This window comes from Podarcis filfolensis (genome assembly GCF_964270895.1).
Source record: "Podarcis filfolensis genome assembly, chromosome: 3".
NCBI lineage: Eukaryota > Metazoa > Chordata > Lepidosauria > Squamata > Lacertidae > Podarcis > Podarcis filfolensis.
Genome location: NC_139606.1, coordinates 16861395 through 16887215, shown reverse-complemented (window position 1 = coordinate 16887215; position 25821 = coordinate 16861395). Strand labels below are relative to the sequence as shown.

General features: G+C 40.2%; 1 protein-coding gene across 6 annotated transcripts in view; it reads right to left on the bottom strand.

Moving 5' to 3' along the window:
- Positions 1–25821, bottom strand: part of MACROD2 (mono-ADP ribosylhydrolase 2) — a 966393-nt gene that overhangs the window by 78523 nt on the left and 862049 nt on the right. For all 6 annotated transcript variants that reach the window (XM_083607322.1, XM_083607325.1, XM_083607327.1 and 3 more), the window contains 2 exons: positions 21203–21265; positions 14849–14914 (listed from right to left, as the gene is read on the bottom strand). In XM_083607322.1, the coding sequence (XP_083463448.1) occupies positions 14849–14914; positions 21203–21265 (129 nt within the window). The remainder of the gene's footprint in view (positions 1–14848; positions 14915–21202; positions 21266–25821) is intronic.

Below are 25821 nucleotides of genomic sequence, written 5' to 3'. Positions count from 1 at the left end.
ATGTCAAGGAAATAAACAACTATCTGACTTTTAGAAGACACCTGAAGGCAGCCCTGTTTAGGGAAGTTTTTAATGTTTGATGTTTTATAGTGTTTTTAATATTCTGCTGGGAGCCATCCAGAGTGGCTGGGGAAACCTAGCCAGATGGGTGGGGTATGTATGTATGTATGTATGTATGCATAAATAAATATAATAATAATAATAATAATAATAATAATAATAATAATAATAATTCCTTGCTAGGGAAGCTGCCATCTGGAAGGATCCTTAGATTTTATTTTGCCATTAGTACCTATGCACATCAGATCTCCATTGCTCAAAACAAATTATGATAGGTCCTATCTTAAAAGGCTGTCGGTAAAAAGTTATGGGAAGAATGTTTAACTGGTGGACAACTTCAAGGCAGGACAATACTAGAAATCTACATGAATTCAGCCAGAAAGTTCAAGAACAGAACTATAACGAATATTTATGTATAGCTTTTCCAAATGCATTCTCTGCCACCATAAACAAAAGCAAACCCAGTGTTTTTTCTGGGGGTACTCAAGGGTACACAGTACCAGAACCTTTCTCCCCACAAACATATTAAAAATGTGGCACTTACTGCAACAACGTCATGTTTTTTTCTTTAAAAAAAGCACTGAGCAAACCTATCACCACCAACAGAAGCATAGTACTTCTGTTTCTGTTTTATTAGATTACTCCCTTTCATCCTAGGCAGCAATGCTCAAACATAAAATTAACAAAGCCTTATGAAGAGAGGATATGCAGGGCAGAATATAAAGTGGCTTTATGTTCACTTCCCCAACTAGGCCCTGTATGTTTTATTTACTTATTTCTTATTTCTAGTGTGTAACACACCCAGGTTTTGCACACAGCACGAGTGAAACACCTTGTTTTAGCTAGTAAGAAATGAAAAGAGTGGTAAAGTTGGCACTTAGGAACAAAACTGATTCATTGCACTTGATTTGTAAGTAAGATCCTGTGAAAAAATTGGATATTTCTGTAGGGAAAAAAATCAGCCAGTCACCCAAAATTACAGATAATGGTGCGCACAGAAGTTGATGCATGATTGCAGTATTCTTGGGCCTCATAAACTGAGGAAAATGTATTACAAAATGTAGTAGTAGTATAAAATGGAAGTTTATGAGATATTCTTGATTTCTGACTTCAGATTATTTTTACAGTTTTCATTCTTTCATTTTAATCCATCTTTATGATGGGTCAGATTTGTCTGTACTAATATATACAATATATACATTGGTGCAAGTGATGAACTGATATAATGATTGTGTCTATTTCCATGGGTGTGGATTATAAAACTTGATATAGAAGAGTAGCTCTATGGATCATTCAGAAGAGCAAAGGAAGAAAGTCTCCTCTACAAACTGTATGGAGTTAGGGGTGGGAAAATTATACTGTTTTTAAAAAGGATACCATTTATTGTATCCTTTGGATACCAAATTATTGGATACCATTCTGCTGCAAAAATATAATTAAGGCATTATTCTCTGAAAACATGAAGTATAACAGCATGTGGAAGATAGGGATGAATCATTCATAATTGTTCGGTTTTTAGGCCATTTTTCAATTGGAGGGTTATTCATCTTATTTATATTAAAAATTATAGGTTACTTTTCAGTCACAGAGCCCGCAGAGTGACTTACAGTAAAATCATAATATTTCATAAAGCAATTCCTAAAACAAACTACAAACACGCACCACTAGTCCATCACTTATTGAAATAAGAAGAAACTTTTTTCTCAGAAAGTCAGGTAGAATAAAAACATCTTTACAGATCTCTTAATGACTGGGGAAGAGGGAGCCTGTAGAGATTCTTCGGGGAGGCAATTCCAGCATACTGGAACTACTAAAAAATATCTATTTCTGTTTCCTAGTATTCTTTTTCCTGTGATGGTGGCACCTGAAGCAACATTGTTCTGGTAGAGAATATGTTCTCCTTAAAATCTTCGTCATTTGGGGCTTAAAGGATAAAACCAGCACCTTGAATTTAGCCTGGAAATAAACTTTTACCTTTTACAGATTCTCCAACAGGGCAACTAGTGCAATTTCCACCTTGAACCCTAGCTAGAAATCAGATCGAAATTGATGTTAATTTTCCATAAGCGTTTGGAGCTGATAAGCACTTTGCACTCAGCTACCTTGGTCAAAAGGGGACGAGGGTGGCGCTGTGGGTAAAACCTCAGCGCCTAGGACTTGCCGATCGCCAGGTCGGCGGTTCGAATCCCCGCGGCGGGGTGCGCTCCCGTTGCTCAGTCCCAGCGCCTGCCAACCTAGCAGTTTGAAAGCACCCCCGGGTGCAAGTAGATAAATAGGGACCGCGTACCAGCGGGAAGGTAAACGGCATTCCGTGTGCTGTGCTGGCTCGCCAGATGCAGCTTGTCACGCTGGCCACGTGACCCGGAAGTGTCTGCGGACAGCGCTGGCTCCCGGCCTCTAGAGTGAGATGAGCGCACAACCCTAGAGTCTGGCAAGACTGGCCCGTACGGGCAGGGGTACCTTTACCTTTACCTTTTTACCTTGGTCAAAAAAGGAAGTTGGAAACAGACCTATAATTTCCTAGCATGACGGGAAAAAGGGAAGGTTTTATCAGCCGCAGTCTGATAAAAAACTGCCTTTTTTTAAAAGAAACAAAAGTTACAAGTATGACATGAAAGCATTTTGCCACTTGAAACAACCAGTGATTGTCAATGGGAAGCAAAATAATGTTCCTTTATTCTACAAAGAAAATCTATCACAGTCTGCTGTAGAAGACTAGACATTCACATGAAGGAGCCAACTCAGTACTGCAGTGTCTAATGATCTTGTATGTCATTCTATGCTGACCTGAAGAAATGCTGAAATAAAGTTTGCAAACAGATCACCTTTGAAATAAACCAGCAAGCAAATACAGAAATGAAACTTGAAAACAATATAAAGGATGAATGGCAGACGCCACAGTAGCCACTCTTAGTTTTCAGTAGATGGCAGTTTTTCCATCATTGAGGGAATGGGTTTTAAATAGCTTCGCCATCTGGTTTGGAAAGGTCACCACATTCATGAAGGTTGTTTATGAAAGAAAAGAGGACAAATGACTCACCAACAAATGGAAGGGCATAAGGAAAGTTGATATAATATGAGGAGAAAATTGGGAAGAGTAACACATTAAGAGATCTTGCCTATTATATTTTATTGTTGAAAGTAACAACTAGAATTTTTGCTGCGTTTCAACAGTAAGATTTTAATCAATGTATTATTTATTTTAATGGCAGGGTTACTAAAACTGCAGTGAAAAAGGAAGATGGTTGTTTTAGTACTATGTTGTCTTCCGACGAGATTGGATCCTAGGAGTGCCAAGAATGCAACCAATTTTCATTGTGCAAACAATGATGACATAATACACCATGCCAAATTCTTGCTGGGGTAAGGTAGGGACCCACAAAAGTACATGATGGGTCAGAGGTAAGAAGAGGTTTCTCCTCTGCTTCCCATAGTCTTCAAGGAGCAGGACAGAGGGAAGGAAAGAGCTCTCCTTCCTTCCTTTGCATTCCAGCCAGATGGGCAGTGGTATAAATAATAAATTATGAGTATTAGTATTTCCCCTTTCCCTGAATATGCACAAGAAACTGGTTGGTGTGGCAGGTGGTGAGAAGGTAAGCTGTGAGACCAGAGAAAACTGGCACTAAAACTGAGAAGGGGAATCTTTTTAAGTCCAGACGGATTCTAATCTCACCAAAACTCCAAGGGCCAAGAGGGAGGGAACCAAAGTCCAAGTGAGCAGAATCCACATACAGTGGTACCTCAGGTTACATACGCTTCAGGTTAGAGACTCCGCTAACCCAAAAATAGTACCTCGGGTTAAGAACTTTGCTTCAGGATGAGAAAAGAAATCGCACGGCAGCAGCGGGAGGCCCCATTAGCTAAAGTGGTGCTTCAAGTTAAGAACAGTTTCAGGTTAAGAACGGACCTCCGGAACGAATTAAGTACGTAACCAGAGGTACCACTGTAGTCAAAAATAAGAGCCACAAATAAACCCTCCAGCTTCAAACATTTTCCAACAACCTATAGAAACCTCTCCTCTTGTAATTTCCCTTTCCCATTTCTTTCTTACCATTGGTGATACTATTTTCCTTCTTGGATGTATCCATTTTCACAAAAAGAGCACACAGATGACTTCCTGGGTGAGTAGTAACTACTGAGGTAGGTACTTATGTGCATCATCTCCATGCAGATGCTGCACAGAAGGAGATTTGGGTGTCACTGCTTGCCCATCTATTCAGCCTGAGAACTTCCCAGGTTGAGTAGAAGAATGAACAGCCAAGCCTAGAATTGTACTTCATTGCTAATCAAGTTCGGCACATTATCTTGTTTATCTTGGATGACATGTCAAAACAACAGGACTCTTTAGGGACAGAACTTAATAACGGTGTCTACAGCCTACCCATTCTTAAAAGGTAAATTCAGGACAGTTCTGAAAATACAAAACAGGTCTTTGCCTGTACACATGCAGGGCATTTTGGGTGGTATGCAGCAAAGTGTCTGGAACACAACTCTCCATTACTTTGGTAAAGATTCTCAGGCTGCTTGCTAAGGGAAAGTGTGGCAGTCTGTTCTCTTTCCAGATCAAGGGAGGGAGAATGGGACCACTCATAAGAATATGACAGGCAAACCTTAGATGTGACATCATGCACATACACTTAAAATGCAATGACCAAAGCTCAACTTAATAAGGAAAGTTTCAGCTTGTAGCAGCAAGGATTTGAGGGCTTTTGCCCTCTGAGTTGTTGTTGTTGTTTAGTCGTTTAGTCGTGTCCAACTCTTCGTGACCCCATGGACCAGAGCATGCCAGGCACTCCTGTCTTCCACTGCCTCCCGCAGTTTGGTCAAACTCATGCTGGTAGCTTCGCGAACACTATCCAGCCATCTTGTCCTCTGTCGTCCCCTTCTCCTTGTGCCCTCCATCTTTCCCAACATCAGGGTCTTTTCCAGGGAGTCTTCTCTTCTCATGAGGTGGCCAAAGTATTGGAGCCTCAGCTTCACGATCTGTCCTTCCAGTGAGAACTCATGGCTGATTTCCTTAAGAATGGAGAGGTTTGATCTTCTGGCAGTCCATGGGACTCTCAAGAGTCTCTTCCAGCACCACAATTCAAAAGCATCAATTCTTCGGTGATCAGCCTTCTTTATGGTCCAGCTCTCACTTCCATTTTGCCCTCTGAGTAGCGGTTCCTAAATCATCTCCTCTGCGGTAGCTGTGCAGTAGTTATTTCAGTGGGGCCATAGAACTGCAGTTTGGACACTAGTGCTGAAAAGCAATGGCTTTGGAAGCCATTTTGGGTCATATTTATTCAGAGGAGCAGGCTTTTTTTGTGTGGGGGGGAGGAATAGTTATCTCGCTATTTGAGAGGAGTGGCGTGGCTGGCAGTGCACCAAGGCAGCTCTGCCACATCCCTAGTTATTTGGTGGGGTAGGAGAGCTGGAAAAAAAGTTCACATCTGACAACCAATGTGCCCCTTTGGTTTCAGATAGAACATGGGTAGATGAGTCTAAAAAAGCATGGGACACAAATTTTCGCAGCCCTCTAGTGGCTATGTTGGCTCATTTTCTACCTAATGTGTTTAGCTTAGGAAGCATATACAGTAGTACCTTGGTTTTCAAATGGCTTAGTTCTCAGACATTTTGGCTCCCAAATGCTGCAAACCCAGAAGTGAGTGTTCCGGTTTGTGAACTATTTTTGGAAGCCGAACGTCTGACGGGGCTTCCACGGCTTCTGATTGGCTGCAGGAGCTTCCTGCAGCCAATCAGGAGTTGCACTTTGGTTTCTGAACTTTTTGGCAGTCGAACCTCCTGATGTATATTTTGCTCTAGAGTAGCCTAGACCTATTGACTAGTGAAGGTTATTTGATCCAAGAGGGTTTTTTGTGCGTGCATGGCTGTTTTTCAACAAAGAAATGCCTCTGCAATCTTTTTCTATCAGAAGCCCAGCTAGAATTCAAGGTCACCTCCTTTTTTCAATATCTAACCCCCCCACCCAATAACTCCTAAAAAACCACAAAAGAAAACTTGAAAATATGTCAAAGTACTCTAGTTACTGTGTGTAAAATAGTTGCTTTTAAATCTCACTTCCCTATAATATTATCTTTTTCCACACGCTTGCAAGCTTGTTTCATACTTAGTTTAGGTTTAGGCTATTTCTTCTCAGCCTTTCAAACAACCCGTTATTCTTTCTAAACAAACAAGTGGCTGAATGTGACTTTTAGGACCTGCTCAGACTTCTGTTGCTTATGAAAGCTCTGCTGCTACCTGAACAAACATTTGCCAACATTAAATTCTTCTTGAGACAAAGTAAGAACTCTCACTCATAAATACAACATTTTTCCTGGATGACTGACACATCCTTCATTTCTATATTGAAAACAGGAAAGTGGTTCTGTAGGGTATTTCCCAAAGGAAACTAGGCTTCCATGAACACCTGGAAATGTAGTAATTGGTGCTTTATTTTTAAGATTTATTAACATATGATTTAATTTAGCTGACCTTCAAATGCACAATTACACTTTTATTAAGCTGTAATGAATTAGAATTAGTACATTATGTGGAAGGGTTACTTAATGTGAGAGACTCCATCGCCTCCGCTTCCCACCACAGATTGTTACATCAGGACATGGAGGATTTGATGACTATGGTAACCTGCCACTGAATCTTTTTCCAAGTCCCAAATAACCTAGGCTAGTAATAATTAGCATTATTTATATGCTACACATATTCAAGGGTCAATCTGAAATGTGGAAAAGGATCTACATCAATATAACTTTGTGTGGATAAAAACATGCCTATTGCATTTAGACAAAATATATGTCATGCACCAGACATTTTTTAATCATTTCAATAGCAATTGGACTCTGCATTAATAAATATCCTTAGGCTATGCTTTTGCATAACATATTTAAATCCACATGCGTGGAATCATTATAAAATTATTTAATTTAATTTAAAGTATTTTATTTTGTTCTTTAGCTGAAAAACCCCTCTAAAATCAGCTTTAAAAGATCAGTAGTAAGACAGTCCGTGCCTTTAGGCTTATAATCTAAGAGACATGACATATAAGAAAAAGGGGACAAGTAGGGAAGGGGTGAGGTAAGTAAGCTCAGGCACCAGTTCTTAAAGTTGCAGTTCTTATAAAAGGGTGAAAACAGCTCAGGTAGTCTACTCTATTCTGTTTTCTATATGATATTCTACTATATTCTGATTTTAAACTTCAGAGGAGAATGCCCGCCAATGGCTTTGTACACACATCATCTGAATGATGCTGAGGGATTACTTTAAACCACATTGTAGGCATTGCTTTTTACAACATGAAGGTGGGGTAAAAATGCTCTCAATAAATACATTATTTTTTAAAAAATCTTGATTTCTAAAACAGCCCCCCTTGAGAAATAAGTTCACTTTATTAATGATGGAGCATCCCTTTTTATTTATTTAGTTTTTGAGCTGTTCTGAAACAGTTGGTCTTCCAACTGTGATACACATTCATGCTACTGCTAGTAAATGAAGAATGCATTTCAAGGTCACTGTTCCTATGACTTTTTTTATATGGCCCAACCAAAACCTCTTTACGCTCCGGCTCAGAAAAAGCTCAATATGGAGGCCAAATGGCTGAAATATTGGGAAATATTGGAACAAGAAGGAGACAAATTGGAATTGCAGAGTTTTGAGAAATTAAAAGATAAAGTGCGAGACTGGCTTCATTATTATCAAATAAGAGAGGCCTATAATTTGGATAAAAAAATTGGCTTCCAGGTGGAAAAATCAAAATTGGAAACAGAACTGTTAGATCCCAAAACTAAGATACTTTCAAGAATGTATAACTTGCTGTTAAAATGGAATACGCAGGATGAAACGGTTAAATCTGCTATGATCAAATGGGCACAAGATATTGGTCACAACATTATGTTTGCTGACTGGGAACAGTTGTGGACCACTGGTATGAAATTTACGGCATGTAATGCCTTAAGAGAGAATATTATGAAAATGATATACAGGTGGTACATGACACCAGTCAAGCTTGCAAAAATATATCATTTGCCCGATAATAAATGTTGGAAATGTAAAGAAAATGAAGGTACATTCTTTCACCTTTGGTGGACGTGCCCAAAGATTAAGGCTTTCTGGGAGATGATATATAATGAAATGAAAAAGGTATTTAAATATACCTTCCTGAAGAAACCAGAGGCCTTTCTCCTGGGCATAGTCGGCCAATTGGTGCCAAAGAAGGATAGAACTTTTTTTATGTATGCAACAACAGCAGCAAGAATACTTATTGCAAAGTATTGGAAGACACAAGAGTTACCCACCCTGGAAGAGTGGCAGATGAAGGTGATGGATTATATGGAATTGGCGGAAATGAGTGGCAGAATCCGAGACCTGGGAGAAGAGTTGGTGGAAGAAGACTGGAAGAAATTTAAAGACTACCTTCAGAAACACTGTAAAATTAATGAATGTTAAAATGATGTTGGACTGAAAATAAGTGGCATTAGCAACAAAGTTAATAAGAATATGCAAAAATGAATTGTTAAATGGATGAAAATATAGAGTTATAATATGTTAAGATATAGAGGTAAGATAAATGAAAGAGGGTAAGGATTTGCTGATTTGATTATTTAAATGGGAATACAAAAAGGGGAGGTGTGAGGAGGCCAAGGAAACAAGCTAATGAGTTTAAAGTTACTAAAAACGGATTTGTTTTTTAATTCTTTTTTATCTATTTGTTTTGTATTTTGTATTTTTATTCCTCCTTTTTCTCTTTTATGTATTTTTCTATGTCTTCTTTTTTGTATCTTTTTCTTTCTATGTGACTTTTTTCTATTCTGTAAACTTATGTTTTTGTAAAATCTCAATAAATATCTTTAAAAAAAAAACCTCTTTACGCTCCTGACAAATATTACAATCCTGTTATATCTTGAATTTTGCCCAGGATTTCCTTCCAAAACCTTTCTGTATGTGGGCATACTGAGAAATTATGCATAAAGTCTGTACTAAGAAAATCACATCTCTAACATCTCAGTGTTACTGACATTGGAATAAATGGTGTTCAGGCTGTACGGACTGCAATGCCATTGAGTTCAGTTCTCTTTTAAATTAGTACTAATAAATCTTGTTGGTACATTATCCAGGGCCTTTTCTCCCTGCCCCCTCTTTTCTTTTTGAAGGTGAGTCTTCATAACTCACCAATAGGATATCAACTATACTTATCAGATGGCATGAAGAGGCATTGAAATTACCATTTCAAAGACTGGATCTGTATGTCAACGAGAATATTTACCCATAAAATGCGTGCCTGGTTTTGAAATGCCAAATTACGGGTGGTCTGAAACAATCCATTATAATTAGTAAAGCCTCGTGTGATCATTTATCATCAGATCTTTAATTGAATTTGAATGGTTTTTGCCTGTTCTGTAACTTTTTAGTCGGTTTTCTTAATAAAGGTGTTATGCTACCATTGGCTCTCATTCCCCCTAGCCCTTTCAATGGGCCAACATAGCTATCTGATTATTGTTTTTTGTCTGCTTTGGATAGACATGACTGTGCTTGACGTGGAGAGTCCGTGTGAGTGTGTATACCTCTTTAGGAAGGACTTGAGTCAACGGAGAGAGTTTAACAGGGCTAATTGGATCTTGCTGTGAGAAGACAGATCAGGTAAATGCCATTAAGCAGGTAGTGAGAAGCGATCGGAGAAGTAGAAAGCTGGTTCTCATGGGCAGGAAAAAGTAGAAGAGGCTCCAAGAAGAGCCTCTTATAGGCTGCTGTAGGAGAGCAGCAGGAAGAATAGAAGAGAGCTAATAAGCCGCCTCTTGGTAGTAGCCGGAGAGAATCGCAAAGCTGAGACTCTCTATTGTATGGAAAACAATGCCAAGGACGTCTGTACAGCATAAACCCGATTTCTGATTTCTATTTAGCTTTAGCACTCTTACTTTAAAGAGCCCCATTCTCAACGAAGAATAAAGTAGCCCTTACTGGAGATACGCAAGGTTTCAGGAACACAATGGTAACTAGGCAAACTAGATAGATCCATTCCTTTAAGAGCTCTGTAGCAGCGAAAGACCAGGCAGGTGCAGCTATGCCTATATCACCCAGCCCTGACACTCGTTTGGCCTGCTGAGAGGCAAAATGTGAGCTTGTTTAAATTTTATTTTATAATCAAGAAGAAGCAAGATCAGACTTAAAGAAACATTGAACTGCTAAACACTAGCTCATAAATCAGTAGGCTTCTTTTGTTGACTCTTCACAGGTGAAAAGTGTGCTAAAAACAGCAATGGATTTTAGAGGTGGGAGCAGAAATGAAATATATAGGAAGCATACAGACTCTTCTCTACCTTGTTTGGTGATACAATGAAATGTCTACAAGTTGTTATGCACTCATGTCTGCAGCTGGTTTTATTCCTTCAGCAGTCATTGTGTGATCAAAGCATCATATCTAGAATATGTATCATCTTTTCCTCTCTGCACCTTTCCAGTAGTGCTTCAGGGTTGATGCCATGCTTTTCTAGGAAGGAGCCACACTATAGTGTGCCATCGATAAAGACTTCAGGATACAGTGAAACCTGTGCAACAAAGGTGCTAGATGCACTTCTGTGGGAACCGAATTCCACAATTTAGGGGCAGCTACAGAGAAAGTCCTCTCTTAGGTCAGCATCTCTGCGGATGGCAGAACTACCAAGAGATGTCAAGGAAATAAACAACTTTCTGACTTTTAGAAGACATCTGAAGGCAGCCCTGTTTAGGGACATTTTTAATGTTTGATGTCTTATCGTGTTTTTTAATATCCTGTTGAGAGCCGCCCAGAGTGGCTGGGGAGTCCCGGCCAGATGGACAAGGTATAAGTAATATATCCTGCTCCTCCTCCTCCTCATCTTGGTAGTCAAAATAACTCCACAATTTTACCTTTTACCTTTTCTATGCTCATATCCAGGGTTTGTTGTTTTTTTTTTTAGGAAAAAAGGCTATGGTACTCACCATGAAGTTGTTACAGTAAGTGCCACATTTGGGGGAGGGGGAAGGTGCCGGGGAAAGGTATTGCGTACCTTTGAGTATCCCCAGAAAAAAAGCACTGCTTATGTTCACTTCCGTTTATATGAGCAAATTGGCTTGCTTTGATGGTATCCTTTTTTTTTTATAAGATTTTTATTAAGATTTTTACATTACAGAAAATAAAAGCAAAACAAAAAAGAAAAAAGAAAAAAATAATCTTTCCATCACATTAATTTCCATTTACTTGTTTCTTGGACCTCCTCATACCTCTCTTTTTTGTATTCCAATTCACTTTATTAACTCAGCAATTTGTTTCCCTCTTTATTTTACCCAAATCTTTATTCTTAAATTGTTGCATTCCTAATATTTTACTTTTATAAACCCTTTTTTTTCATATTCTTTTAACCCATTACAGCTAGAAATCTCTTTAATTTTAATCCAACATTATTCTAAATGCTTTGATGGTATCCTTATCCATGGGCTTGGAGTGCTAGGCTCTGAGCCCAGAAAGGGGAATTATCTGTCAGACTTGGGTATTTGCCACCTGTGCCCTCAACTGGGCAGGTGGAGTGATGGGCAGTCCTAGGCAATGTGACGTATGCTGCTTTGTGTATAAAGAATGTGTGCACTTTTGCCCGGGCACAGACAAGGCATCTTATTGCTGTGGTGTCCGTCCCGCGTCTCTGCAAGAGAAGGCTAGGAGACCTGGCCGGCTGGCAAGCAAGCTGTAAGCCTTTCTTAATGAAGTATTATAACTGGCTATTCTGATGTCTTTGGCATAACTGCACCCAACCACTTCCATTAGCTCACTGTTGGGTCTACAGTACAGAACACATATCATATCTCATATCGTATCAGAAAATCTCTGTCATAAAGCACAGTCTTTATTAGGCAAAATTGTGTGACCAACTTGTAAACTGCTTCTGTTGTCCCCTGCTGCCTTTCATAAAACAGTTTGCATTACACATACATTTATTTCTGAGTATCCAGTGTACTTCAAACAATGGAAATGGTACTGTAGGGGTGGGTTTTTGGTCCCTCTCCTCTTTCTCCTGTGTAGACAGTTTGCTAACCATACCCCAAGCCCTGCAGACATATCTGCCTTCCTGTTCAAAGCTGAGCTGCAGCCGTGTAGCTCTTTATTCTTCAGACAGCGTGTCTGCTTCTGGGCCTGCAAAGATTAGTTCCTTCCCCTGGGCCCAGTTTTCAGCAATATTTGCATTATCAAAGTCCATAGGAGGTATTTGCCTGGTACTAGAGGCCATACCTCCTGTGTTATTTTCAGCTTTTAACTTTGCTTTTCTTCTGACACCTTGTTATATTTCTGGTCTTTGAGGGGGAAAAAACTTTTATTCAGCTTTCTAGTACTTTCTTTACCATCAGCATGATGTGCATTCCAGTGCCCCCTCTGGTACCATGAAACAATGCATTCTTGACTTGTCCCAAAAATACAGAAGTAGTGAGGTGAGTATTCGGAAGATGATGTCTCTCTTTCTAACTTTCATATATTCTTCAGCTTTTAGGAGGCAATTCTAAACTTACACCAGGAACGAAACCATGTCTTGTAAATGCTACGCTGTAATAAGATCTAGGAGATGCACTGTCATGGACTGGTTGGGGGCAGAGGGGTGGCAGGAGGAACCAGCTGGGAAACCACCAAGGGAAGAAGGCTTAGAGCCAGGGGGTTGGTGGTGGGACAACCATGGGTGGTCAGAAGGAGAAGAGGGACACGGCTGGGAAGTGGAGGCATCGGAAGCTGAAGAGGTAACAGAGCTTAGTGGCAGAGAGAAGCTGAAGAAGGCAAGTGGGACAAGGGAGGCCAAGAGGCAGTGATGAGCCAGGTCATTGAACGAGTCACAGGTGTCTCCTCCTCCCGCTGCAACAAGCTCCCCTTCCCCTGTCTCTCAGAAGAGAAGTGGACGCAGACACAGTCTACAATTGCTTGGGAAAAGGCCTGGGGGGACGGGACACTTAGATGGCTGTGGGGAAGCAGGGTCTTTCAGTCTCAGCAACTGCTTCTCATGGAGTAAGACCACTGGGAATGAGCTGCTAGGCTCAATAGGCCCAACATTCAACCAAGTTCTGTGGAGACTGTGTTTTTGCTAATAAAGAGTTAAGTCCAACTTTGAACTGTGTGATTACCAACCAGCGTGCTCCTGTGACTTTAATTTTGCTGGGTGACACAAGGGACCAACTATTTATGAAGCAACCAAATTATCGGGCAAGAAGGAGAAGCAAGTTCTTCAGTGCAGGGGGAAACAAGGGTCTGGATGCAACTGAGCCAGATAGGAGATGTGTCCCTTTCACCACCCTTCTAGAACATCAGGGCAGGACACAAGGAGTGACAGGAGATGGTGGAGAACTTCTCTGGACCCGAGCAAGCTGAAAAAGCCTACTTCAGTTTGAGAACTACTGCTAAGGTTGTGTTAGTTTGTAACTTTAATGACGTATATAAAAGAGTGAGTTGGAAGAGAGACTATCCAATTCTTTCCCAAGGAAAGTGACACCCAAGGATGGACAGAGAGTAGATGCCACCTCCATGGTCAGAGATCACCCTCCAGTTTCCAACTTCAGTAGTTGTTCAGATAAGCAAACGAAGAAAGACAGTGGAATGAATTGTCTAATTTTCAGAAACTGCATATTTAAACCAATGGTGTGAGGTATGATGAAAACAAAAAACAGTGCAAGGTTAGTTTTTGTCACTCAGAATTGAGAGCATAATGAATATTGCTGCAGCTGAGGTTTTGGCTAGATCTCACATCAGATGTCAGTAGGAGGGGATATGCATGGAGAGTAATAAACAATAACAAACCCAAAAGTGCTTTAAAACGATATTTCAGAAAATCAAGGGCAAAAAGCTCCCACTGAACAAGCAAATGAACAACTTTTAAAACAAGCACCACTGTGTCTTTTAACATCAACAGATTAGTGGTTGGTAATCATTATGTTATCTCAGGAAAAGAAAAGAAAACAGTCAAATTCTCTATTTAGTCTTTCTTGAATACTACACTTGTGGCCCTTCTTTATTACAAACAAGAGACTTCCTGCTTTGAATTATCCACAGCTACAATTTCATAAACCATGTTCCACAACCCTCCTTGCCGTGGAACCCAGAAGAATTAAAAGAAAGTGTAAGCAATTAATGGTGTGATACCATACAAGTGTCAAGAACAGTATGGCTCTCTGTCTCACTCCTTGCTGAAAACCAAACAACTCAACAGGATAAAACTCAGCTGGAAACATTTAAATTAGGTAGTCTCTCTTTCTTTGTTTTCTAAACTTGCTGTCACTTGCGCCCCCCCATCCCGTGACTTTTAAATATTTAATCACAGAGTAAATGATCAGAGTGCCCAGCACAGTCTACAGAAAATAAATAGTAATTTCCCTCTCTCAGCTGCGTCTTCATTCTCCAACTCTGCATGTTGTGTTTATAGCCTTCTCCTTATCTTTTCTTTCGCTGCCATATCACCAGAGAGCTAACTGAAGCCCTCTATCATGCAACAATGAAGGCAGACATAAACCTTTGAACGTTAACATTCCTGCAGATTTCGGCACCAGAGTTTTTCTATGACCCTGACGATATTTTTATGGGAAATCTATAATGATTGTAGATGAAAATGCATGGCATCGATCCATACTGGCACAGCTATGATGCCAAGTGGTTCATTAAAAAGAATTTTCTAAAAGACATCCCAGAAGTGTTTATCTGACATCTGGCCTTTAAAGCTTGAACCTGGGTTTTCCTCGGTTTAACAGAAAATACTGCTTTATAAAATCCCCTTTGGGAATTTGATATTTTTAAAGCCAGTTTTATTATCTGTACCTTTTTCCTTGCAAACGTTCTCTCCTCCATCTGCTGAGCTGTTTACAACGGTAGGTTTTGCCTCATCTGTTTTTCAAAGAGAGAAATTACACTTATTAGATTATAAATTGAGTTTAGTAATGATTGTAAACTGTTACACCTGCTCTCAAATGCATATGTTATTCATGTCATTAGCTTTAGGCCTTTGTCCTTTTCTTCCATGGGACAGTAATATGGATACAAAGGAATGATGTGCAACTTCTTTGCTTCTTCCACAAAGTAAGAGCATTTTTTGCTCATTCTAATTCCTAACACTCTTACATATTCTTAGTATGTTTTCATTCCCCATTTTGACACTTAGAAAGATGTTCATCTTGACATTTGCTGCTTCTTTTTTGATCCCAGTATCAAAATAAACAAAGCCTAAAGCACATACTTCATAGAAAAGCCAATTTTCTGCACAATATTGTTACAAAGGTTGTGTGGAACCCCCACTCTCTGCTGAGAAGTAGCAAAATTTCAGGGCTTCCAGGGGCTCATCCAGGTTCATGTTTCCACCGGGAATCAAGACTGTCGTTTCTTTAATAAATATGGTTTATTAACACATATTTACAACCTGGGTGAAGATGGAGGGAGGGACAAACAGTTCTTATAAAAATATGAATCCTATGCTCCATTAACATATACAATGCATTTTGAAGATTTGCAAAATGCTGTCAACTTAACTGATCAAAGAGTAGCCCACAGTTTTCCCGGCCATTCTTGTTTCGTTCTAACATATATATTTTCGATTATCTTTTCATTTAATTGGTGGGAAAGCAACTTGGGGGCCATTTTTAATTGAAAAACTACCCAAAGGGAAAGAGTTAAGAAGCTTCTCCTTCCATTTAGACTGCAGTATCTGTGGCTGCACCTTGCAAAATAAAGAAGAAAGAAAGAAAGAAAGAAAGAAAGAAAGAAAGGGGGGCATATGTGACTGACAGCTCAGGAATTTGATGGACCTTTAGAGACTATTAATTTGGTATGTATTTATTATTGGTTGGGTAACATGCAGGCCTGTCATTTCTTTCACTGGACTGTATTTGAATGTAATGGTTTTCATTTCATATTATTGCCAGCTGATGAAGATTTATCATTGAAAAAGTTCATTATCCTGGAAGAACTGTACTGTCTGCTGCTGTGCTCGGAGCACCCTATTGCGACGTTTGGAGCACCCATCAACTCACATTTGTAGGATATTGACTGTGGAAAGGCATTCTGCCTCCATTTCAGTGATCTTTGACAGTGACTTACCACTCCTACCATTCCTGCTCATGGAACATTTATTTGATTCTTATCAGTTTCTGACTCCATGCACATATTATACATCTTCTGTTTATGAATTTTTAAACAATACAGTGGTACCTCGGGTTACAGACGCTTCAGGTTACAGACTCCGCTAACCCAGAAATAGTACCTCGGGTTAAGAAATTTGCTTCAGGATGAGAACAAAAATTGTGCTCCAGCGGCGCAGTGGCAGCAGGAGGCCCCATTAGCTAAAGTGGTGCTTCAGGTTAAGAACAGTTTCAGGTTAAGAATGGACCTTCAGAACAAATTAAGTACTTAACCCGAGGTACCACTGTATAGTGTTATAAAAATATTCTCAGTATATTATTAGCCAACGTGTTGCTTGTTGTTGTTCAGACCATTTTGTTCAATGGCAGTTATTCCTAGTGTGTATAGGATTGCAGCTTGATAGTGGCAAGCCTATGTCTGCAAGCTTTCTCAGGAGTAAGTCTCACTGCCCTAAATGGGATTTGAAAAGTGAGAATAGGTTTGCAGCCTGATGGTCAAATTTGTTCGGCTATAATGCTTCTTATTCTTAGACGGCCGTGTCCTCCACTCAGTTGCACACCAGTGCTTTGCACAATAGTTGAGGTCTTTGGACTTCACAGGATAAACTGCAGTCCCAGCTTACCGTGGGGTGGGCTGGGGAATGTAAGTTTAATAAACCACTGTGGCACACTGCTACGACAAGTGGCACATGCTTGCTTAAAGTGGAGTCGCCATAATTATTAGGACTGCAGTCAGTGGCGGAGTTACCTGCATGGGCACCTGGAGCAGCAGCCATGCTGTGCACCAGGTGTGTGTGTGTGAGTGTGTGTGTGGAGTGCAACTCATGCAACACGTCAATTAATATACACAGAACAATAATTATACATACTTTCTCAACCTTCTGAGAAAAATACAAAACATTTAAAAAAGCCACAAAGACTTACTTGCGAACTACCCAGCCTAAAATGAACTTATAATGTCTGGTTTCAATAGCTTTTTCAAATGCTTAACTCAGTCTTTTGGATAAGTTCATGAAGATACCAACAAAAGGTAAGTTTGACGATATTCACAATACCGAGAGGTGCTAGTAGAATTGTAGATAGATGTTAATAAAGTTGTAGACAATGAAGTTGTAGACAACAGGGTGTCGGCGTTTTGCACCTGTTTCGCCCTGGCAGTCCAAGTAATCAAAAGGCCATTGTTCGCCCCCGATGGGACCCTTTAACTGGGGCTTGCAGGTAGCACACCCCCAAGATAGTTTTCCGGGCTTCTTCAGTGGTCTAATCTCAAAGTCTTGCTATGTATATTGATATTCAATCTTATAGAGAATACTCTTTCTTGGCTTAATCTTAAGAGACTGATTTGATGATGTGCACCGGGGGGGCCCGCGATGCTCCACGCGATGCAGCCTTTTTGTCACTCCCCTCAGAGATGGCACCCAAGGCAGGCTGCCCCCTTCCTATGCCCCTGACCGTAATACCTCAAGGACCACCTCTCCCCATATGAACAGACCTGTGACCATCATCTGAGGCCCTTCTTTGTGTGCCTCTTCCACAGGTCATTTCTGAAGCAGTTCCCCGTTTATGGGATGCTCTCCCCAGGGAGGTTCACCTTGTTGCCTTCATTCCATATCTTTAGGTGTTCGGCAAAAATGTTCCTGTATAACCAGGTCTTTGGCGGATTAAACTATCTATGACCTTTTAAATGTGCATAGGAGATGTTATCTGGGGTTTGTTTGGTTCTTATTATGATATGGATTTAGTGTTATATTGTTACGCTGTAATCTTCAGATGAAGATTATGCCCTGTGATCTTCAGATGAAGGGTGCTACATGAATTTAACGAATAAAAAAAGGGGGGAAATCAGTGTATAAAATTAAGTATGTTTTTGTTCACCAAATATGCTAGTAAAATGATGGTGCAAAATGCCTACAAATCATATGTACACAGTGTCAGTTTGCATTTTTTGGTGCAGAGAGTATTGATCTGATGTGTAGAGATCTTTCCTGTTCCACTCAATTCAAGAGGGTTCTGGAAGCTTCTCTGTGTGAAAGAAACAAGCAGAAGGTTCCTGGTGTTTGGGTTATTCCTTCAGAGAAGCTGTGTACAGCTGGCTTAAACTGGTTCTCTTATCTCTTTCTGTCAAAGTCATGCTGACTATAATAATAAGGCCAGAAGGAGCCTGGGTTACACTTTCTCTTTCTATCTCTCTTCCTTCTGGTGTGGTGTTCTGTATATAGATGCTTAGTGCTAAGGTTTGAGACTTATTATAAGTTATTGTAAGTTTAAGTTAAGTCTGCTGCAACTGGATTTCTTATGGACAGTGCCAATCCTGAATGTATTGGATTTGTGACCATTATGCTCATTTGCCTTCAGCAGCAGTAAAGTTCTGCTGGATGAAATACAATTGCCTCTGGTCTATTTTTTGGGGGAGGGGGGGGAATCTTGCAACGTGTTTAAGTTGTTACTCTGCTAACTATACACTTGACTCTGCTCTGGATCAATATTGATTAGAATCCATGACATACAGTGGTACAGATTGTACCAGTGTTGGACAGACAAAGGAAAAACGGCAGACAAAAGCAGCCCAGTGTGTAAATATAAGTCTGTTGTTGTTTGTTGTTTAGTCATTTAGTCGTGTCCGACTCTTCATGACCCCATGGACCAGAACACGCCAGGCACTTCTGTCTTCCACTGCCTCTCGCAGTTTGGTCATACTCATGCTGGTAGCTTCGAGAACACTGTCCAACCATCTCGTCCTCTGTCATCCCCTTCTCCTTGTGCCCTCCATCTTTCTCAATATCAGGGTCTTTTCCATGGAGTCTTCTCTTCTCATGAGGTGGCCAAAGTATTGGAGCCTCAGCTTCACGATCTGTCCTTCCAGTGAGCACTCAGGGCTGATTTCCTTAAGAATGGAGAGGTTTGATCTTCTTGCAGTCCATGGGACTCTCAAGAGTCTCCTCCAGCACCATAATTCAAGCCCCTTCATGGATCACTGCCTTGCTGTGGCAAAGGGGCTTGAATAACTCAGAGAAGCTATGAACTATGCCGAGCAGGGCACCCAAGATGAACAAGTCATAGTGGAGAGTTTTGACCAAACGTGATCCACCTGGAGGAGGAACCGGCAAGCCACTCCAGTATCCCTGCCAAGAAAACTCCATGGACAAAGACAATGTAAGCCTACAGTGTGTAAATGTAAGTCTACAGGTGATTAGATATCATTGATTGGAGAGAGGACTTGACAGCAGGAAATCGTATGTGCAAGACTTCAAGTGGCATGTCTCATGTCAGAAAACACAAGCAGTGCTCATTCCCACATGAAAGAAAAGTTGAGCAAGACGCTCCAATGCACAGCACCTACTTTGTCCTTTATTTCAAGAGCTGGCAATAAGACAGTAGGGGAGAAAGAAGTTAGGTGTACCCAGATCATAACTCCAATCATTAAAGGCCTGGCCCTTATTCTCTAGACATTCTACCTGTGACATATAAAAAGCAATTCTTTTCAGGCCCATTTCTAACATTTAGATTTGATACAGCAAAATGAAAACCACATCTTGGCAGGATTTGAATGGAACTCTTGCCATTTAAAAAAAAATAAAATGAGATTTAAAATGAGTCCCAATGAAAACTGAGTGCATGACTGCACATGTGTAGATGCTCACTAAGCAGGCATAAAAAAAACCAGCCTAAAGATGGGTTGATAGATAAAATCAGCTTAAATCAGAAAGCATCAAGAGAACATTGCAACTGTGAATAAATAGTTGGATAATCAGAGTCAGCAGAATTCTATGGCAGAAGGGTGATAGAGTTTCATACACAGTGCTTCTCCTGCAGACCATAACAAGGGGCAGGAATGGAAGGGGATTTTGCTGTAACATAAATTCAACTCTTTAGAAACAGCCACAATGCCGTATACACAGACCAAATGACTCAGTAATGTAGGCTGCATAGCTTGGCTGCTTCGCTCTACTGCATTGAGTGATTGGACCTCTCCTGCTGTAGCTTCCAGGTATTAATAAAAGCTTTCAGAGCTGATAGAAAAGTTTTCACTAAAAGATGGGTCGTGCTACCTGAATTAAATATGTGCAAGCAACAGAATATACCATTAGTGCTGGTTAGGTGGGCCAGACAAGATGAAGAGTATGCTATTTGAAGTACATGAAAAATAACCCAGTATATAATGCAGCAGGGGGATAAGGGCTTTCAAAGCAATTTTTACTTGTTACAGGGTAGTTACTTTGATAGTTTTGTTGTGCTGAGGCCACTTTGGGCAGCTCCCACCCCATAAAAACCTAAAATAACAGGAAAGGAAAATTACCCACTTTGAATGGAAGCATGACGGTTTTTTCTATAAAAAGTTCACTTTTTAACGTGTAATTCATAAATTTTAAACATGGGGTGGTTTGAACTAAGATTTACTCAGAGTAGATCCCACTAAAGTGACTGAAGAGGACTAAGCTATGTCCACTGATGTCGATGGGTCTACTCTGAGTGCAACCTGGTTGACTGACACCCACCGTTTATTCCTACTGCTTTTATGAGCTTTGAATGATGCTTATTTTTCAAGGTTTGAATTTTTGTTCACCGAATCTTTCTGAAATGTCAGTAATCCAATTTGTAAAGCAGCACGCAGAAAAATTGTTACTTAGAAGCTAAATACACATGATAAATTGTAGGTTTACTAAAGGCAGAAAAGCTCCTTCATCTCCTTCAGTTTATTTTCTCCACATTCCTTTCCTTCTTTGAAGTATGAACCTTATAAGACACTGCTGTAAACATTTTCCATTTACAGGGTTTCTAGGATCTATTCCACCTTAAGAAGGGAATGTAATGTGCTGCCAGTTACTAACAGGAAAGACTGCATTCCTGGGCTGGAAGGAATACATTCATTCATAATGAATAGGGCTCTGGTCTCCAATGGGAGAACTGCACAAGCCCCGACTTAATCCGGTGAAAATGTACAAACGTTTTCAGTCAATAGCATTGACTAGGATTATTGTTCACCAAGGTAGGGAAACCCTGAGCGATAGAATGCTTTAACAGAGCACAGCACAACACAAACCTGCTTCTTGACTCTGACTCTCGATTTCATCGGTACTTTGCTTCGCCTCTGTGACGCTGTCACCTGCCAGAAACAACGACAAAAGTTATGAAATATAGTTTATTGGTTAATCAGGCAACGTGGGAATAACTGCAGCCAATAAATCTGCTGATTTATGGCAGGATCTGTAACAAAAAAGGAGGATCTTCAGAAGTGAAAAATGGCAAAAGTAAATAGTTAATAATATTCACTTCCCTAACAGTGTGGCGGATCGAAGCGGCTTGAAGAATTTGATGGCACTGCCTGTAATCCTGTACTCATTTGTATGTGCTTTACTGGCCTCCATAAAGACTCCATTACCAGGCAGGATAATTTGCAGTTGTTTTCTTTCTATGCACCAATGGAAAGTACTTCCATACATGTTTGGGGAACACTGCCAATGTCATTCAGCTGTTGCCTTCCCCGACTTTCTCAGCGGCTCTGGCAGGTCCCCAAATCTTTAGGGGTCACAGGGGCCTTGCTACTGAAAGCATCCTTGCTTGAGTGGAAACCACCTTGCACTCTTTTGGACCCAAGCCACGCTCTCTGTTGCTCCTCCAATAAAAGTGTAGACCACTCTAGAAAATGTCTTAATATAGCTACATTTTTGAAACACGGAAATCTCATTAAAATCAAGGCTACGTAGCATGCAGAAATCCTGGGTAAAACTGTCAAAATGTTCACCTTGCATCTGAACCCTTCAAGATGCTCAACACGTTATAAAAAATGCATGACAAATGACTTGGAAGGCGGTGTGAGGCGGAAAGACAAAATGCAGCAGTGTGGCTAAGTTTCGCTGGCTGGATCACCCTCCCCGGCTTCGAGTGACATGCTTTTCCCTGCTTCTTGAATCCCAGAAGTAAAGACATAAGCATAAGAGGATGCTATGTGCAGAGCACCAAGTTCCTGAACCGTAGCCTGAATGAACCAGGTAACTGCTGTTTCCACTAGTCTGGAAACCCTGAACTCAAATGGCCATAATAATAAGACAGCAGAGTAATTGCTTGAACAACATTGCCAAACTGCGTGTGTGTGTGTGAGAGAGAGAGAAAGCTGAATAGGAATAGGTATAAAGAGAAATGCTGGAAATTTATCTAGAAAATGAACCAAGTGAAATTCATTTGCAGATGTACATCAGCTGATCTTGCAAAAGGCTTGGGAATGATCAAACATCAATCCTCCCTCTCATGCTGCTATGATTGTATCTCCTGCTCTGCTTCATTTTGGGAATTGCAATTCATATACCCCATTCCTTTACCACGTCTGTGCCTTAACACCTGAAAGCCCACACAGCACAGAGAAGCATGATAACAGCTTTATGCCAGGGAGAAAGGAAGGAAGGAAGGAAGGAAGGAAGGAAGGAAGGAAGGAAGGAAGGAAGGAAGGAAGGAAGGGTAAATGTCCACAAAGGGAGCATTTTGCATTAAACAGAATTGTTTATTCAGCTAGTAGTCATTAAAAACAACCGGTTTTCTCGCTCTTTTAGCTTCTTTGCAGTCTGCACATTTAAAAAAACCACCAGATGGAGCTAGTGTAGAGGACTTAATTTCCCCCCCTCCCAACTACAGATCCTGCAGTTACATTCAGATCAGCACTGGGGAAAGCTTCTCAACTGGTATAAATCAGTGGCCTGGCATTACATTCAGTAGAGTCATGCTGGGGACCCTTGGACCTTTAGCTGACTTATAACATCTCACACTGATTTCAGCTGACCTAAATGGATGGCAAGCTCTAGTAATTTCTTACTACTTCAGTGGTTTTCAGCCCGTAAAAAAATAAAAAATAACATGTGGATGATCATCAGTCTTTAATAAGAGCTGTATCTTTAGCACACCACAACTGATGATGTGTACAAAGGAAAGTGGCACAAAGTTAAAATAGAACAACACTAGAAAGTAAATATTTATTTTGCATTGTATTCAGTGTTACTTATTTCAGCAATGGGCTGTAGCCAATGTTAGTTCTACTCAGAGTAGATGCACAGGGCAGTCAGTGCAGGATTATTAAATAGGCAGAGTAGGCACCAGCCTATAAGCCTTTTTAGGGCCCCCGCAACAATGGATCCAAATAATATTGATTTGATCTTGAAAGAAAATCACAATCAAGCTTTCTTAGTTCAATGCTAGGGTCTTCCCAAGATTTTGACTGCCTAGCAGCCTTTCTCAACCTGTGTGTCCCCAGATGTCGTTGAACTACAACTCCCATCACCCCTAGCTAGCAAGGCCAGAGCTCAGGGATGATGGGAGTTGTAGTCCAACAACATCTGGGGACCCACAGGTTGAGAACCGCTGGCCTAGGGGCCTCCACAGGGTTTATTCCAGCACTGAGGGTGGTAGCAAAACTAACATATCCCATCAGTGCAAAGGCTTTCATTTGTGCATTGAGCCTTTCCCACCTCTGTGTGTCCTCATCAAATCTGCTCTGGAGGATTGGAATAACCCCCAGAACAAATTTAAGGGTCACAGGGGGAGGAAAGGGTTCAATTCTGAAAGTAGAAATTATTGTGCTGATGGGAGGCTTACTGCATTGGATACAACCTTCAGCAACCAATGAGCATGACTAAATTACGCTAAGTAGGACTAAACTTGGATACAACCTAAGACCTTTTGTTGTGCCTTAATGGCATATTTCAGAAGCCATGATATATGATGGAATCTTTGTGGCCAATATTGGTAAATTCAAACATTTTTAATATAGTTTTAGGATTGTTCTGTTCGTTTATTCATTTAACATCCTGCACCTTAATCACGCAAGTTTACTCATGGTTCTTTCCAGTTTTACAGCACATGGATTAGATTCATATACATAATTCTTTTGAATAGTGTTAAGTTCCTACCAATAGAGACAGAAGAACATTTTTTTGAATGACCCACAGACTGATCTTCCTGTAAAGAAATCAAACGTTGATATGAGTGGGGAACTTGCAGCCTGGTGCCTTCATTGCTTATCTTTAGGTGCCAGGCAAAAACATCCCTCTTTACCCAGGCCTTTGACTAATTAAACAGTTTACGGCCTTTTAAACTGTTTGCGTGGCCATTATTGTTTTGTTTGTTACTATGTTGTGTTTTTATATTGTAAACCACCCTGTGAACCTTGGATGGAGAGCAGTATAGAAATTTAATAAAAAAATAAAAAATAAAAACCTCAACAAAATGGTTGCAGGGCAGGTTACAAAAAATATCAAAATTTAATACCACTTACGATTAAAATCATAAACTGTTATGTACTGAGTTGAATAGTATATTTCATGGACGTAACCCACAAAAGCAGCCAATATCAAAGTAACAAAATAGCAGCACAGAGCAATTTTGTGTTGTGCTACTTAAATTTTTCTCTAGTATCTTCCATCGAGTTTGTAATAAATCACCCAATGCTCGTGAAGCACAAAAGCATTTCAGCTTATTCCTACTATTGCAACAGAGTTTCTTTGGCCAGAAGATTGGCTGTCACATTGAAATACATTTACTGATAATAATGTATATTTTGCTCTTCTCCTAAATATATTCAGAGCAGTGGCACTTTCAGGTTATTCGTTGTGGTCTGGATACCACATTGTGTGATCTACTTATGGCAGATGATCACCGTTCTAGGGGGTTGCTCATAAAATAGTTTTAAAAAGTGTTCCATCAATGCTATGACATCCACACTTAACTGGCCATGTGGCATGCAATTAGTAACAATGTGTAACAAATCACACCTTCTGGGTAATTCCAAGCGCAGCACGTTATGTTAAAGAGGGTAAATGTCACACTAGAGTAACTAAGCCAGAAGTGGTGGCCACAACCCTGCATGTTTTTCTATAGGAATTTCAGTCCTGATTGACACAACAATTGTTTTAGATTCCCTCAGTCTACAATGCAGACTTCCTCCCTGCCCACCCTGGTCAGTTCAAGCTGAATATGCTCATGTTGACCAAGCCTTTGGAGAATGATTCAGTATGTACTCATTCAGGCTGTCACCGTGTCATTTATTCAGCCTACTTTTCAAAGATATTCCAGGACATGATGTCCTATGCCAGGGCCATACACAAGGCTGGTTTCAATGTAAGTAGAAAATAGAGACAGATGTACATCTCTGCAATGTTCAAAAGTTCAGATCAGAGTCTCCGACACATGAATGACAGTGAAGCCTCCCAAAGCATTGCCAGACACACACATGTGACCTTTTGCAGACTGCAATATCCCCTTTCTTGCTGCGGAGGCTACAGAGGTGACATGGAAAAAGTAATGTGGAAGCGTGCGTCAAACTATTCCAGTAACATTTGCAGCAGGCAAATTTATCTGTCGGATGACTTGGTTCAATTATACCAGAGCTGCATAACATATGTCATAAAAATGATACCCAAAGCATATGGATGGAGGCAATTTATTGGCAATGTATAGTCAAAGGGGCAAGGCTTCTTGCATAGAGGCAAATTTTATATATATATATATATATATATATATATATATATATATATATATATGAGGTGGTAAAGAACTGTTATAGGAAAATAGTACACAGAGATTTTTTTTAAACCTTCACAAATATTTAAAAGAAAAAACATGTTTGCAAACGACAGTCTTTCACTGAACATCTTTTATTGATGAAGAACCTTTTCC